The sequence below is a fragment of the Bufo bufo genome, chromosome 7, assembly GCF_905171765.1.
Source record: "Bufo bufo chromosome 7, aBufBuf1.1, whole genome shotgun sequence".
NCBI lineage: Eukaryota > Metazoa > Chordata > Amphibia > Anura > Bufonidae > Bufo > Bufo bufo.
In genome coordinates this window covers 215,155,919-215,174,249 of record NC_053395.1, presented here as the reverse complement: position 1 = coordinate 215,174,249, position 18,331 = coordinate 215,155,919, and the positions used below count along the sequence as shown (strand labels likewise).

At 45.5% G+C, this 18,331-nt stretch overlaps 1 protein-coding gene across 1 annotated transcript in view; it reads left to right on the top strand.

Moving 5' to 3' along the window:
* The window catches only part of THSD7B (thrombospondin type 1 domain containing 7B), a 594,761-nt gene that overhangs the window by 492,410 nt on the left and 84,020 nt on the right, over positions 1-18,331 (top strand). Inside the window, 1 exon segment of the mRNA XM_040440450.1 lies at positions 9,572-9,725. Coding sequence (XP_040296384.1) covers positions 9,572-9,725 — 154 coding nt within the window.

Below are 18,331 nucleotides of genomic sequence, written 5' to 3'. Positions count from 1 at the left end.
TGATGTCATGTATTCCTAGTAGAGGATTGGTGATGTCATGTATTCCTAGTAGAGGATTGGTGATGTCATGTATTCCTAGTAGAGGATTGGTGATGTCATGTATTCCTAGTAGAGGATTGGTTATGTCATGTATTCCTAGTAGAGGATTGGTGATGTCATGTATTTCTAGTAGAGGATTGGTGATGTCATGTATTTCTAGTAGAGGATTGATGAGGCCGTTTATTCCTAGTAGATGATTGGTGATGTCATGTATTCCTAGTAGAGGATTGGTTATGTCATGTATTCCTAGTAGAGGATTGGTGATGTCATGTATTCCTAGTAGAGGATTGGTGATGTTATGTATTCCTAGTGTAGAACTCTGTGATGTCATGTATTTCTAGTAGAGGATTGGCGATAGCAAGGGTCACCAAGTGAAAATAAATAATGTCATGGTCTCTTAGGAGAGAAATGGTAATGTATTGGGTCTAAAAGCTAAGGTTTATTGATGTCACTATTTTCTAGTAGAGGATTTAGGATGCCAAAGGTTGCGTGTCAAGATTAATGTTGTCATGGGTTACTAGAACAGGACAGGTGATGTCATCAGCTCCTAAAGTGAAGATAATTGATGAAGGAGGTTCCTAGGTAAGGATTTGTCATGTTATCGGTGCTAAGGTGAGAATGACTGATTTCAGTCTCAATTGGTAATCTTTTACAGTAAAGAGACAACGCTCATTTGATTGGATGCCTTCGACATAGGCTGCGGCCTGCTTACTGCCTCAAGGGCATGTGCGCATGCTCCCTCAGGCTCTTAGAGGGCCAATGCATGCTCTGCCTAATCTTCGCCAGCCAATGACTGCCAACCCTGGGGTTCTTAAGGCATATTTCCCTGGTTCCTATCTTGCTAGTTCCTGCAAAGATGTGCAATATTTGTTTGCATGTGTGCCGACTTCTTCCCATTCCTGGATATTGACCCTTCGTTGCCTGACCTGACCCGTGCCTGACCTTCATATTGACCTTGCCTGTCCTGACTTTGGACTGTTTATTGGATTTCTTGTATTGTACCTGCCCTGACCTCGGGCCTGTCCCTGACTACGATTTTGCCTGATCGCTCGGTGCTCTGCACCGGTGTCTCTTTGACTCCCGCGGGTCAGCTATCCGTCACACAGACACTACTCCAGGAGGTAGTGGCCTAGTGATTCCCCTGCACCAAAGTCCAGATCTCTGTATAGGTGTTAAAGGGTGAAAACCAAGAGACTGCCGGGATAACGCTCTTAGAAGTAGCCGAAGCTGAATCTGTTGATTTACACAGTGGTTCCACACTTCGACACTTAGCTTAGTGCCCTTTTTGAAGCTGGTCAGGTGCTTTCTAGTATCATGACGGTCCTAGGATAGGTCAATATTCTACTCCCAGAAAACCCCTTTAATACTGTAACTGCTGCAAGTTTTCCTTCTAACCCAAACAGTTGCTCTCCCTAGCAAAGGGTCAACGTTGTGCTATGTCAGAGCCCTATATCTAAAGTATTTGATTTTACCCCTCCTGGTACCCTTCACAGGGGCCCTATAGCTTAACCCAGTTTTGTGATTATTTCCATGCAATGGATTTTATGATTTTCCTTCCTTTTTTTTTTCTTCTCTTTTTAGGCAGATTTAGCCCTTTAAGTTGTGCGTGTAGCAGCTGTGACAAATTTATGACAAATTTTTGCAGTGACTCACGGCATCTCTGCAGCACAGGAAGGGAAAATCAACTCCTTGGCATGAAAAGCAGAACTCAGTCCATTTCATTGATTAGTGACAGCGGCTGATACTGACACCTGGTAATCAGAACGGCTGCATTAGGACATCAAAGCAGACATTTACACCGACGCTGATTCATTTATTTTTCAGCAAGTTACTTTTTCTGCGCATTAATGAATTGCGGCGCGCCTGTTAAATCATCGCCCCGGAACTGGCGCGCTGTTTACAGGGTTCGAAAAATAATATCAAAATACATTTAATTAAATTCTGGAATCTTTTTAGCCTGGGATTTTATTACGCATGGTTGGCATTTATAGAATGTATGAATACAATAATTGGAGCGTGTATGAAGGTTATGGAGATTTATGAAGGATCTTGCCGTTTTCATACGCTATGCATAAACCTGTGTGTAAATATTGAGCTTTGTATGGGAATTGGCTGTAATTCAGGAGGAAAGACGATGCAGAAAGCCCCAATCAGATTAAACGTAATTTTACAAAGTGCCTGTAACGAGGGGGAGGGGACCAGGAGCTCATATGGTGCGGCTCCATCACCCACCAACCAAGCGTCACCGTTTTTGCAGGACTGTCCCATGAGCAGGATCATTAAGAGGCAGGGCTTGTGTATATTTGCATGAACTGGGAATTTGCAGGCATTATCGGGGACTTTCTGGACAGAATAGGGCGCGCCTTAAAATGTGGGAGTTATAAGTTGTCACAAGAAAGCTGGGGGACGGTCCGGTATCCTCAGAAACAGAGATTAATGGATTGATACAATTTTTTTTAAATTTACAGGACGACAAGGGGTTGTCCGCAAAAAAATTATTCTGCATTTTTCAAATCAGCACATGGATCTGGATGCTGTCTGTTCTTTTCATTATTTTTCTGCCTAGACTGAGGTGGTCGCACATGCTCAGTTCTATCCTTCAACTGTCACCAGTCACATCAAGCTGTGACAGAGAAAGGAGCTGTGATAGGGAGAGGGCTGCAGAAGAGAGGACATGACCCCTAAGCTGTGATAGAGGGTTAACTGCAGCAGAAAGGACATGCCCCATGAGCTGCAGCAGAAAAGAAGACATGGCCCCTGAGCTGTGATAGGGTGAGAACTGCAGCAGAAAGGACATGCCCCATGAGCTGCAGCAGAAAAGAAGACATGGCCCCTGAGCTGTGATAGGGTGAGAACTGCAGCAGAAAGGACATGCCCCATGAGCTGCAGCAGAAAAGAAGACATGGCCCCTGAGCTGTGATAGGGTTAGAACTGCTGCAGAAAGGACACTGCCCCGAAGCTGCCGCCAAAAAGGATTTCCCCCCCTGAGCTGTGATAGGGAGAGCTGCAGCAAAAAGGGCCCCCCCCCCCCCCTCCCTGTCAGTCTCAAATAAATCTAGCAGAATAATTGGAGCAATGAATGGGGACTTCTCGGGATCCATGAGAGGTACAGGGCTGATTCTAGCTTTCTTAGAAAAATATAGTTCTGTATTATGATATCTGATTCTCATTTTTTACATTACTTGTAGGATAACCCCTTTAATGACCTACGTGACTTTTTTTTAAGGGTATGTGATAGAATAGACAATTAGGATGTTAAAAGAGGATACCCCATTAAAAACATTGATCAGTGGGTGATAAAGGCATCATTACTAGGGGCTCCACTCTTGGCTCTTGGGTACTAGAGTAGGGGTCACAAGTTTTTCGTGGAATAAACCCTGGCTGACAACCCTATAGGCGCAGTCATGATGGCCATTATATGTGTAAGTCAAGTTCTTCATATGCTGGGTGTATGTTTTCACAGTCAGTAGATATTAAAGTTCCGTCTTATTGAGTTTTAAGTCGTCCTTTGGCTTAGAAAATCCTTTCCAAATCCTTTCTGACTTAGTAGATCAGGGGTCCTTTTTTTTTAGGAAAGTCATCAAAAAGCCAGAGAAGAGAGGAGCTACAAGGAGCATCTCTTTCTGGATGACCCAGCAGATCCTTACATTACATGGACAGCCCATTGATTTTAATGGACACTGTGTAATACTTGATTTCACCTGTGGTGGCACTGCAGGGACATTAAGTGCTCACTGCCAGGTTACAGCTGATCGTTAGTGGTTCCAGTAGCTTATTTTCAAGGGACCCTTAAAGATCAGGGTCCTATGGACCCCGAGGGCAAATTTTGGATCTAGGCTAGACCCAGACAGTAATAATGCCCTCTTTTGGTGCATCACAGAGTAAACATGCCCCCCACAGTCATAGTGCCCCGACTCCCCACATAGCAGCGGTTTGCTCTGAGTGCTGTCTAAACGTCAGTGCCTCTCTTTGTGCCTCAGAATTGAATGTCTCCCATTGTGCCCCACTTTGTAATAATGCCCCTGTTCTAGCTCCTACATTGTTTGTTCGCCCCACAATATAATGTTACCTTTTGTGCTCCATATTGTACAAATGTCTCCCTTTTGTGCCCCCACCTTTTAATAATGACCTCACAACATTTGTGCCCCACAACATGACAACGTCCCTCTTTTGTGCCCCTACAAAAATAATCTGCCCCCTTTGTGCCCCCCACATAGTTGTAATTTCCCCCTTTGTGCCAATGTCTCTCCCATTCCTGTGATGAACAGCTGGATCTTCTTCTTGGTACCTACTGACCATAAATGTCCTGGCAAAGGTGACGTGATGACCTCACTGCACTGGGACTCTGACGTCATCGAATACTTCCAGCCTCTAGTACACCCCCAGCCTGCGACTTACCACAGTAAAGGGCGGGGTAAGGGGCCCATGGCTCTTTTCGCTGCAATAGCTTTTATTCTAAGGGCTCATGAACATGACCGTATTTTCCATCCGCGTCCAATCTGCATTTTTTGTAGATTGCACACGGACCCATTCATTTCTGTAGATCCTCAAAAAAAAAAACTGACCTCCATGTGCTGTCTGCATTCTGTATGTCCGTTCCGCAGATTATGAAATACGTCCTATTCTTTTCCATATTGCCGACAAGATTAGAAATTTCTAGTAATGGGAGTGAGAAAAATACGGATTGCACATGGAAAGTGTCCGGATTTTGCGGATCCATGGTTTGCGGACCACAATACAGACACAGTCGTATGCAAGAGGCGTAAGGATGTAGACTCAGTTGGTAAATGATACTGGACACCGGTGGACCCCCTTCCCCTTCGGACTTGGGGGCACTGCCTGAAACTGAGATTGTTACGCCAACGCCAACTGTCCCTATGACTAAGAGTTGAGTTAATATTATTCATTTAATATGGATTCGAAATGTGTATAATAATAATAATATATTACACTGATGTATGAGCACACAGGTAATATATATAAAAAACGTAGAATCATCATTTTCTCCTGAATCTGAATTCATAAAGCGGACCCCATTCCCTAGGTCCTCCCAATCCTTTATGCCTACGCTTAGATTACATTTACATGGAGAAATTGCAGGAACCCCACTGACATAAATGTAGAAGGTGTTCGGGGCGAGCCTGAAATATAGGCCAGGAAAATGCATGTGATGTTAATGTAGGCAGAAGAGCAGGGGGCATTCTATCAAATGAGACATGTATACATGAGCAGCCGCGCATAATCCCATCCGGTGGAGCCGTTCCAGCGCGCTTGCTATGCGCTCGGAGACTCATCCATCATGACGGACTCTATCTGTTGAAAGACGTTTTATTCTTTTTTGTAATGTAATTGCTTCCAGCTACAAGATTACAAGCCGAAGACGTTTTCTACAAATTTTTTGCTTTTTGATACATCATTTTTGAGACACACGTATTTGGTTTGGTCCATTTGATTCATTTTTATTTCAGATTTCAAGTTGCACATTTTGATGACATTTTTTCATATTTTCATTGATCCATGAATATTACAATAATGGTGTGATATGGTGCCCGCCAAATACACATCCCTGTTTAATGGCCTTGAGAATCGATAGCAGTGGACCTACGGGGTTGTGGTTTAGATGATATGGTCAGATGCTAGAAGGCTGGACCCAGGGGAGGACTGGTAACTTAAAGTGGCCCTGGAAAAAAGAACCTGAAAGTGGCCCCATGTTATAGGTGGGTCCAAATTGACAGAAGGTGGAGCAACATAAGTAGGCAACGTCAGAAATAACATAGAACTACTTTCCCATAAGACTCTTACACCACAGTATAGCACGATATATTGCCTCAAAAGTTGTCCCTATGTGGTGGCCATCAATAGATGCCATTTTTTGTCCTCCTCCAGGTGTCTCTCATTAGGATATGGAGCAGGGGGGCTTAGGAGGTGAGATGCGGCCACAGTGGTTGAATTCAGGAGGACATGTGCGATAGCTGGCCATGTACATGAGTATCTGATTCTCACAGCTTTAGTTATCCCTGAGAGCTCATTCTGTACCTAGCCAGCAGCAGAGAGGAGGGCTTGGGCGGCCCCCTGGGCATCGTCCTACTGGGAAATTTCTCTGTAAGGTCTATGGGCAATCCTCTCCTGGTTGGACCTTTTAGTAGTTGAGTTTTATAGTTGATGCTTATGATCTTTCTCTAAAAAAATGGAAATATGGAGTTGACTTCTTATGTGCTACTAAAAACTATGGCTCTCACCAGCACAGGTATAGCTATAAGGGGGCAGAGGTAGTAGTCACACTCAAGGACCTTCTGCCACATACATGTAAGAAGACACCATTATTGTACAGAGAACATGGTAGGTGGTGGCCTGTTACAAACGTTGCATTGGAGCACAAGACCTTAAAGTTACGCCTCTGAAGGCCAAGATCTAGGGTCTCAGAGCTCAAGACCTTTTTCTACCTTACTTTGGCCTTGTAGAGTGTTGACCTAATATTACCATAGTACCATTGCCCAAGAGAGCTGACAATCTACAAGGGAAGGACACAGGAGGTGAGAATAAAAGCTGCTGGCTTTGTGGTGGAAACATGCTTATAGAAGGTGGTAGGCTTTCCTGAAGAGGTGGGTTTTCAGGTTGCTTTTGAAGGTTTGGATGCTGGTGGAGAGTCTGATGTTCTGAGGTAGTGAGTTCCAGAGTATTGAGGATTCATGTGAGAAATCCTGTAGATGATTGTGCAAGGACCAGACAAGAGGAGAACAAAGAAGGATTTCTTGTGAGGATCAGAGATAACATGTGGGGATGTATTGGGAAAGAAGAAAAGAATTATAAGGAGGAGACTGGTTGTAAAGGGCCTTATATGTATTTGTTAGTATCTTAAACTGAATTCACTGGGCAGTGGGCAGCCAGTGAAGGGAGAGGCAGAGGAGAACTGGGGGCTGGGGGGGGAGGTGGATTAACAAGGCAGTAGAGTTGAGGATAGATAGGAAGAGTGCGAGAGTGCTAGAAGGGAGGCCACAGAGGAGGATGTTGCAGTAGTCCAGGCGGGAGATGAAAGCTTGCACTAGTATTTTAATTAACTAAGGGTTGATGAAGGAGTGAATATGAGGGATGCTCTTGAGTTGAAGGCACTGTTTCACTGTCTGTGACCAGTTATGCATGGAGACAAAGTGACTGAAATGACCAACATCATAGGGTCAGAGTCAGAGGTAACCTATTCGTACACTACCTGGTCAGGAAATGGTCCAAATCTCAAGACCATGGCCTTTGTCCATGGCAAGACATCCCTGAGTAATGATGGAACTTAAATAGGGTCATCCCACCATAACACGTCACCTTTAAGGATTTGGAGAATTTGTGAATTAGGGCTCGTTCACACGACTGTGCCGTTTTTTTGCGGTCTGCTAATTGCGGATACGCAAAACACGGATGCCGCCCGTGTGCCTTCCGCAATTTGCGGAAACGGAAAAAAAGGCCTATTATAGAAATGCCTATTCTTGTCCGTAAAACGGACAAGAATAGGACAGGACTCATAATTTTTGCAGGGCCACGGAACGGAGCAAAGGATGCGCACAGCACACAGAGTGCTGTCCGCAACTTTTGCGGACCCATTGAAATGAATGGTTCCGTATACGGGCCGTATGCGGAACGCAGAAAACGGCCCATATAGGGAATGCAAAATACGTTTGTGTGAACGAGCCCTTAGAAAGTGTCTCATATAATCAATCACAGTTATAATTGTGATTATTTCCAGATTAGCCTAGGTTCAATTTTGTCATGCTTTTTATCTTTTACTATTTTATTTAGCTTTTTCAGTTTTTAAGTGCTTTTACAACACTAGTTACAAACCATTTTAAAAACCCTATGCATTTTGCCACAATGGTGACAAATGTCATAAAAATGTATCCAAATGTATCCTTATTTTTTCCTTACTCGTCGTTTTCTCCCTCCATGTACCATATGTCAATGATGTGTATGATCCTTCATGACTTCAGTGTTTACTTGGATGAGGACACAGGTGCACCGATTAGGAATGTCCACGTGACCTCCCACATACATATTACCTGGTGTAACACCCCAGAGTGGTGTTACCACTTCTGCACCTTGCTACTATCTTTTATGGTCTAACCTGTATGTCACCTATATATTTATTTCCAGGTCCTCCACACTGTGCATTTCTAATGTTATGTAACTGTTCATGTAATGTACCTTGTTCACCAGCAGGTGGCAGCAAACATGGCAGAGCTGTACTTAGGTAGAATGGAGTGTTCCACTCCATTTTAACCCCCCTCTGAAGAGAAGTGGGCAAGACCTACTTCCTACAGGAAGGGTGGGGACCAGATAGCTTCAGTCTAGTTTACCCCCAGCGAGGGGAAGAGTGTGCAGGGGCACGTTTCTGCTAGACATGCCCACGCAAGCCAGAGCACCCTAAGCTCTACTGGCCATGGAGGCCGAAGCTTGAAGCCTCAGGAGCCAGGAGGAAAGTTCCCTGGCATAACCTAGAGTCAGACTACAAAGTGAATTGCAAACCAACAGAAGAAATGGCCTGGTGTTAAACAGGCAGGAAGTGCGCAAACCCATATGCAGTTGTACATGTGTATACAGGGGAGAAAATCCTGCACTTATAGCCCGTTGCTAATGGCAATCTCCAGCAAAAATTTATACAGTGGAGGATGCCTGCAGCAGACCACAAGTATCACAATAGACATCCTACACAAGATAGCAATTATGTGGATGTGATAACCAATATAACAATATAATAACATTTGCAAAGACAGGTGCACTCTGCGGTCTTACTTAACCCTCATACTGTAATTCGCCTCCTCTTCCCATTGTAAGCATGGCTACATGCTGGAGGTAACTGGTGAGTTGGCTGTGAGTCGGACCTTACACTCCTTTAATTCACCCACTGGCTCTTGGTATTGCCCATATGACACAGGTAGGTCAGTGTTAGGTCCCGAGCTACTTGAGAAACTTTGGCGAGGTGCTCGGGCTCAGACATGTCCTCCACAGTAGGATATATTGGCTAATCTCTCAATTTTAACATCAGTATGAGGGTTTAGTAAGACCGCAGAGTGCACCTATCTTTGCAAATGTTATCAAAGTGAAGTGCAGCATACAGAAGAAGCTGAGTTAGACAGCCAGCCTGTCAGTACAGCAGATTCAGAGAGAAACCGATATAGCAGAGTGGAGTTTGCCTGCCAGTTTCATGCTAAAGCCTGCTGGAACCAAGACAAAGCCTGTAAACTGTTTTGGAGAACGTTTATGCAAAGTAAAGCTGCCATTGAACTTCATCTCAAGGTCTGGACTCAAGTTATTCTTTTATCCCTCAATTATTCCCCCTATTTATTGCTTCATAACCAAAGCAGTGACACCTATAAAGAGACATTTTAGGCTGCACTATACCACTCAGCATTTCCTACACCTGGGACGCGTTATGTAGAGGGCCCTAGCGGGAGGAGCATGTTGCACTAGCAGCACATCAAGTCATTTTCATAATTCTCCCCCAGATTATTGTGACTCAATGAACCAATTTCTTTATGATTTCTCCTAGATGTGTGAATATTTCTGAAAATGCAGAAGATGCTTTTGTAAATGAAACCTATTGCAACCACCTGGAAACTCCTACGGTCAGGCAGCAGTGTAGCATTTCTTGCCCTGGGGAATGTGTGATGTCTAACTGGGGTCAGTGGAGCCAATGTGCAAAGGTAACGTAATAACTTCTCTATGGTTTATTTATTGCACTGAGAAAATGGTTTTGTTACAGGCTGAAAACGAAATAGTCACAAGGGAAGTGGAAATCATAGAGTTTGGAACATTGTTGCATCCATTATTTCCTGAATGTAAGATGACATAGGGTTGGTGTAGAAGCTGAGGGTCTTGCTGCCTCCACCACTTGGACCTTGGATTTACATCCAGTCACATTATCCTATGCTTGGTGTCAATATGTTTTTGTTTTCTTTGATTTCCTCCTTTATTTTCAAAAAATAGATTAATATGTTTACTATTACGGTATCTTACGATATTGATACTAGCATAGGGATGGAGAAGGCGTAGGGAAATTATATTGAAAGGCCAAATGTGACTGTGTACAGCACTTCAAAATGTTCTCATGTATTTATGCCCCATTCTCACACACAAAGAAACTCTAGAAGCTGAAATACTCTTTTTTATAGAACTAAGCTCCCCTAGTCTACAAGGGTGTAGGAATACATATCCACAGGATAAAGCATTTATATATGCATGGGTAAATAATAACTTTGAATGCGCTTTAAAAGGGTCTCCCATCCTTTGGATAGGTCATCAGTGTCAGATCAGTGGGGGTCCAACTCCTACCACCCCCTTCTATCTTATGCTTAAAGGGGGTCAGGTGAATGTTTTCAACTTTTTTTCATCCTTTAGTTGATTAGTACTATACTTTGCATTTTTGCTATCCATTGACTCATAGCAGAGATGGACTCCCTGAGCTGCTGGACCTGCTGCCACCACCCACGGTGACATCTATAAGTGGGATGTGTGAGCCATCTGTTTTCGGAGGTGATTACATCTGTGATGTAAATCTAAACAATGCAATTTCCATTACAATAAATTAGCTAAGACAAACAAATAAAATAAAATTTTCAGGGGGACTTCCAAGAGGTGAATCATGGAACTCAATAATAACAGGATTTTAATTTCCACAATATATTTGTGTCGAACCGCTCTAAACACAATAGCTGTTCATTACTATTCACCCCGCTGCTGGAATTAAATTGCATTGATGTTGTACACTTGACTCCGACGGAAATTGTCAGCCTCTTCTTCCCTGCCAATTTGGATTCTGAACGTACAAAACGGCATCTTGTTTGTCAAAGCCTCTTCTTTTCTTCTTTTTCTTGTTTTGTTTTTTTATTTTTACATTTTTATTTATTGTGAAATTTGCATACACGAAATGGACACATTTATGGAGAGGCCATATGAGACACGGATTTCTTCTCTGTGTGTCCTTCCTTTGCCAGAGGGGATCGCATTCATTAACAAAAAAACACGAGAATGTATTCCTAGGAAACGTGTTGAATATGGATGACAGTGGAGATGCATGGCGTCTTAGTGCAGTGGAGTGACCGGTTGTCTTTCCATTGTATAAGAAGATGCCTTGTACCAAGGAAGATGTGAATACAATTGTCTTCCATTGAACACTATCCCTCCCATCCCATCAGATCTGTATCGGTCATCTGTTGAACAAGACACAAGATGCTCTCCTTGGGTCACGGTAGGCCAATGGAGATTAGCTGAGAACACTTTTCTTAAGGTACGCTCATATATCCCTTGTAGAGTGCAACAGTCAAAAAAGTGATTATTTGGAGCAAAATCAAACATTTTCCAATATACTTCCCTAACCAAAGGTTGGCAAATGGCAGAAAATATGGATGTGTTGAAAGGGGTTATCCAGGACTTTCCATTACACCCCGCCCTGGCTCATCTGAAGAAGGTCCCGTTGGACCGAAACGTCTGGAGATTTATTATACTATGTGGTGTCTCTTGCATGTATAAATCCTAAGTGGATCGCTTTCTGGACATCATTTTTGCAAGTACAATTTAAATAAGTCTTTGAGCATCAATTGTGACTGGAATACATAGCTTCGTCCATGGTATACTGGATGGAGCTAGTTACTGTAGTGCTGCTACCCTTCACTTCAATGGGAGCAGTGCTGCAGAAACTAGTCCTACCCACAACACAGTAGATAGAGCTGTGCCTATTCCTTGCCCTAGGGCAAACTGCAAAACAGCTGATCGGTGGGAGTGCTGGAAGTTGGACCCCCGCCAATCAGATATTGATGACCAATCTTAACGATAGGCTATCAGTATTAGAGTCCTCAAAAACTCTTTTGACACCAAATTTCCAGACTTGTCCAACCTCACTTAATATATACGATTGCAAGAAAAAGATACTCTTAGAGTGATCTTAAAGGGGTATTCCATCATAATGATCACTGTTAAATCTGTTAATGATTTGACAGTGATAATTTTTGTAAATATATTTGATTAACCAATTCCCACCGTTTAGGAGAAAATTCATCCCCACTTACCTACATTGTTGTCATTCGGTCTCCCCTAGTTACGGCCACTAATATTCTCCGGAATCCCAGTGGCCGCGCTTGCGTAGAAGACTCCTTCTTTTCTCCCGGCCGGGCCGCTCACTGTCCGGAACGCGCACGCTCCATGGTGACTTCTTCCTGGCCAGAATAGTACAGAACCGCGAACGCGCACGCTGGCTCTGTACTATACTGGCCAGGAATAAGTCACCATGGCGCATGCGCATTCAGTTCAGCGCGCGGCCCGGCCGGGAGAAGACTTCAATCAAGATGAAGCCCGCCCCCAGCCAGAATACAGGACGTGAACGGCGCGCTGGCAGCAGGTAAGTATGAAAATGGGATAACCCCTTTAACAGGACACCTGATCCTAGGGAGAGTAGCAACAGTTTTAAATTTTCTCCTTTTGTGAATTTGTGGATTGATGTACACCCGTCTTTAGCAATGCTTTTGTAACATATTCCTGCTTCATGCGTCTCTATAGTAGTCTTCTGGGGTCTACTAAAGTTGTTTGCATCGAGGTATGGTTGAAACTAATCAATTTTTCTTGACAAGAACAGATTAGTCAGTAACCATGCTTTGTGTGCCTTTAGTGGGCAAAGCACCTGGGAAGCAATACTTCCCATCTTATGTTCTTAAAAGTTCTTGGAGAAGTCATTATCACAGAAGTTCACTTAAATTTTACATTAGACCACAGTTCTTTAGTAATCAATGCAGAACTCCAGGTAATTCCAAAGGGGGTCATTTATATTTCTTGCAGCTGTAGAGAATGGCCATTGCATCATGGGTGGTGCACATGAATTGTATCACAAACTTGTTCAGTTTTCTTTTAATGCATGACATGAAATGTAAGATAACAGCATCATATCCCAAACACAAAAAATGTTCAACAAACTCCAGACTGCAGATGGTGACCCTTAACAACTCAGCACTTAGCAGCAAAACCTAGAATTTTTTATTTTTTTTTAAATCTTAAATTATCCTCAGTAAGCCGTGCAGCAACTAGAGATGAGCGAATTTCTCAAAAATTCGATTTGGTCAGTTTGCAGAATTTTCCGAAAAGATTTGATTCGATCTGAATTTACTTGTGGCAAATCGTGTTTAAAAACAGCTATTTCCTGGCTGTAGAGAGCCTGTATAGTGGTGTAGAACACTGTGCCTTGCAGTAACATGCATAGGGAGTCTGCTAAGGTAGTGAAATAATACTGTGAGTCAGTATGACATGCAGATGACAGGCATCGCTCTTAGAATCACTGCACACTTCACTCATTTGGGCAGTTATGGGGCCAAAACTGACCAAATAACTCAAGTATGAACTCAGCCTTACAGGTCGATGTTAGCGCCAGGTATAAAGAACCGTGCAAAGGCCCCAGATCCTACTATAGCGTGAAAGAGCGCATTTCTTTTACACCGTCAGCTGATTCAACATAGATGTCTACAGAACCTGTTCTATTAAATGCTTATACAAGTAGAGCCCCCCGACAGAGTGGAGAGGTTGTCAGCAGTAAGTTTGTGTTGACATCACTGATTATTTTGCCCTTCCTCTGATCCGTCAGAACAACAACCCCAAAAAAACGGATCCTGTCTGTTGAGCATCTGCCTTCACTCGGTCAGCATTTGGTCAATAATCCATCAGTATTACTAAAGCCCAAAAAAAACAGGAGTGGATCCAAGACAGAGATGACACGTGAATGGAATATTTGCATGTCTTCTGTGTTTTGTACCCACTCCTGCTTTTGGCTACCAAATCATAAGAAAATTCTGATAGGGCCATACAGGCCTTACAGCTGCTACATAGACAGGATCCATTTTGCGTCTCTTTTTCCTTGGGTCAAATAAATGATGATGTCAACCAGGCCAAAAAGGCAAAATAGTGGCCCAGTCATGGAGTGGGAGGGTGGGAAAAGCGTGGGAAGTCCGCAGAGTGGCCCAATGACATAGTGGTGAGGAGGAAGCAGCATAAGGAGACCACAGAGTGACCCAGTGACATGGTGTTGAGATAGCACCAGCATGAGGAGACCACAGAGTGGCACACCGACATAGTGTGGAGGTGGAAGCAGCATGAGGAGGCCACAGAGTGGCCCAGAGACACAGTTGTGAGTTGGCAGCAGCATGAGGAAGCCACAGAGTGTCAAGGTGACAGTGTGGAGGTGGCAGCAGCAGCATGAGGAGACCACAGAGTGGCACAATGACATAGTGTGGAGGTGGAAGCAGCATAAGGAGGCCACAGAGTGGCCCAGAGACACAGTTGTGAGTTGGCAGCAGCATGAGGAAGCCACAGAGTGTCAAGGTGACAGTGTGGAGTTGGCAGCAGCAGCATGAGGAGACCACAGAGTGGCACAATGACATAGTGTGGAGTTGGCAACGGCAGCATAAGGAGACCTGAATGGTGAGGTGGCAGCAGCATCAGGAGACCACAGAGTGACCCGGTAACAGAGTGGGGAGGTGGGTGGCAATAACAGTACCTGCAGATGATGGTGGGTGTAAGAAGGAGCACTTGGCATCAGATGTGTAGCATTAGGCGGGTGGCAGCATCAGAATAGTAGCTGAGGCAGGTACCCAGAAGAAACCGGTCTCTTTTGTCAAGGTTTGGGTGAGGCAGCAAGGATGATCTAATCTGATGCATCAGGCATTGGTGGATGGAAATCCTGGCTGACCCACGCCTGATTCATCTTGACAAAGGTCAGTCTCTCCACATTTTGGGTTGACAGGCGAGTTCTCCTTGGGGTAACTATGGCCCCCGCTGCATTAAACACCCGCTCTGATGCCACACTACTGGCCGGGCAGGACAGCTTTTCCAGGGCAAACTTGGCCAGTTGCAGCCACAAATCCAGTTTTGCTGCCCAGTAGTCCAGCGGATCTTCCTTTTGGAGTGGCAGAGTGCTGTCCAAGTATGCCACCACCTGCTGATTCAGGTTCTACTCCAGGTCTAGCTGCTGCTGCTGGTGAGTAGTTTTTTCACTATGCGGGTGAAGAAAGCTACTCATCAGCGACTTTAGACTCAAGCTGCTGTTGATGGTGCTGGTACTGCTCCTACCTCGCCACAGCAGCCATGGCAGTGGAACGAGAGCGCAGAGGGCCCCACAGGTCAGACCTGTGAGAGGATGGACGATGGCGCAGATAGAAATCGGTCAACTGACTACATAGGATGTCTCTATAGTAGTTCAGTTTGTCCTCTCTCTCTGCGGGTGTAAAAAATGCCCCCATTTTGGACCGGTAGCGAGGGTCCAACAGGGGGGATAGCCTGAAGTCATCCCTCTGCCGAATGGTGACAATTCGGCTGTCACTACCCAAGCAAGTGAGCATGCAGCGTGGCATTTGCGCAAGTGACTCGGAGGGACTCCCTGCCTCCATCTCCACTGCATACTGCCACTGTGTGCCTGGGTCATCTGCCTTGTCTTCCTCATCTCTCGCTCCTCCGGCTGCTCCTGCTCCTCCTTTCCTGTCACCTGGGTAGAAAAACCACCCATTTCGCTACACATTGCTTGTGCTCCAATGTCCTCCTCCTCTTCCAGTTCAGCCCCCACAGGGCTCATGTGGCCGTGAGATGTAGGCGCCACGTCTCCAGTCCCCTGACCAACCAAATTTACCAGCATCTGTTCCAGGACATGAAGCAGTGGAATGACGTTGTTCATTGCGTAGTCCTGGCGACTGACAAATAACGTGGCCTCCTCAAAGGGCCTGAGCAAACGGCAGGTGTCACACATGAGCTGCCACTGGTTGACATCAAAGTTACATAGGGGAGTACTACTGTCAACTAGCCTTTCTCTGTTTGTATGGTCGGTCCAACAGATGGAGGGTGGAATTCCAACGGGTGGAAACGTCACATATCAGCCTATGTTGGGGGACGCCATTCTGCCACTGCAGCTCAAGGAGGGTGTGCTTGGCGGTGTACGAGTGGCTGAAGTGCATGCAAAGTTTCCTGTCCATTTTCAGGATGTCTTGCAGATAGGTGGAAGACTTTAGGAACCGCTTGACAACCAGATTGAACACATGCGCCATGCAGGGCGCATAGCTTAACCCTCCTTGATGCAGCGCCGACACCATGTTCTTCCCGTTGTCGGTCACCATGGTTCAGATTTTGAGTTGTTGCGGAGAAAGCCAGGATTCGATTTCTTGATGAAGTACACGGAGCAGTTCTTCCCCTGTATGACTCAGTTCGCCCAGGCAAATGAGGTGCAGAACAGTGTGACACTGCAGTGGAGGCTGAGGACACAGTGGAGGGTGAGGAGGCAGAGGCGGACATTGTTGCAGGACCAACGCCTTGAGAACATGGAGGCGGAAGCGGCTTTATCTGGCCAAGTTGCTGGTGTGGCTGGGCAGGAACCACATTCACCCAGTGGGCCATAAAGGACATGTATTGTACCTGACCGTAGTTACAGCGCCACACGTCGGCGCTGCAGTTCACTTTGGTAGACACCGACAGGCTCGAGCACGGGCTCACCTTCTGTTCTACATATTTGTGCAGGACTGGTTCTGCCTTTTTCACAAAGAAATGACGGCTTGGGACTCTTCACCTCAGCTCGGCACAAGCCATCAGTTCTCTGAAAGGTGTAGAGTCCACCACTTGGAAAGGGAGGGACTGCGGTACCAGCAACTTGGCCTGGAGCATGTTCAGCTTTTGCGCCATAGGATGACCACACAAATTGCTGTCTCTTGGCAATCGCTTTGGTGACTGCTGATGAAATGAGTGACGGGGAGTAGTAGGAAGAGGAGCATCAGGACCTGTAGATGATGGGAAAGCAGACAGCTCCCTTCGGCTGAGGTGGTGGAGCCTTGACTGCCTGAAATTGGGTGCGTGACACTGGGTGATGCAGTGGTTGCTGCGGCAGGCTGGACCACCACATCGGAGCTACGGTTCTCCTAGGTCACTTTATGGTGACGCTGCATATGTTGATGTAGGGCCGTGGTGCTGACATTGGCACCCTGGCCACGCTTCACTTTCTGCCCACAGATTCTACATATGGCCATGTTCACCTCCAGCGGCTTCATGAAAAACTGCCACATCACCGAGTAGGTGATTTTACCCCCAACACTCCACACTGACTGACTGCTGTGGCTACTGCCTCCGTGAACCACTGCACCACTACTTTCCGGGCTTGGTTTGGCTCACGACCTCTCACTGCTGCCACCCTGCTGACTCCCGACCACGCTACCGACTTGCTGGCTCTCCTGCTGCCTCACTTGCAAGCTGCCACACTTTTCTCCCGTATGATGATGAAGTCCCTTTGTCACCCGGCTCCCAATTGCAATCGGCTACATCATCATCACGTACTGTCTGCACATCACTGATGTCCTCCTCAACGGTCTCGGAGCCAGGAGCCTGACCGCTTGTAACACCAGCTCCCACGCCACTCTACTCATCACTACTTGCCCGCCTACCGGAGGAAGCGGCAGATGTCTCCTCCACATCTTGGCTGGCCAGTTGCCAGTAGCTGCTGACTGTCTTCTATTAACTCGTCCTTGCTGTATAGTGGAGCTGAGCCCACAGCATGCAATACTTGTGTGGCTGAGGGAACAGAAAAGGACAGAGGCAGGTTGAGGACAGGTGAGGGCACAGGGCCTGCTCCCGGGCCATGCCAACTAAGGGTTGTGTCTGACGAACCCACCGGCTCTTGGCTGGGGTTGTCTGATGTCATTTGGGATGAAGTGGATGACCAAGTCAACCATTCAAGAACCGCTGGGTTGCTGGTCAAGACACGACCTCTAGATAACACTGGGAGCTCAGGCCTCTTGAAATAACCCCTGCTGCCACGGCCCCTTACTCTGCTGCGACCTGTGCCTGCGCCAGAAACATTTAGGACTCTGCCACTCCCCTGTGCAGGGCCTGGCTCTTCTCTGTCTGACATACTGTTAGACCAAATAAATAAATAAAAAGGAAATTACTACAACTCAAAAAAAGGCTGTTATTTTATCCCTTCACCGCACAATGACTAACAAGCCTTTTTTTTCCCACTAATACAACCCAAAAAGCTTTTCAGAACATATAACTGCACCGCTGAATGGCTAATAAGACTTTTTTTCCCACTAAAACACCCCAAAAAATACTTTAGAACATACAGTATAGCTGCACCGCAGAATGGCTAATAAGACGTACAAATATTTCCTAGCAATACATCCTGTTAATGACTGTAACACACAGCACTTGCACAGAGGTATCATCTATTGCAAACCAAAAAGCAGCAGTATAATAGCAATTTCGATCCCCAGTCAGTGCAGCAAGGTGTAATAGGATTGTTCCT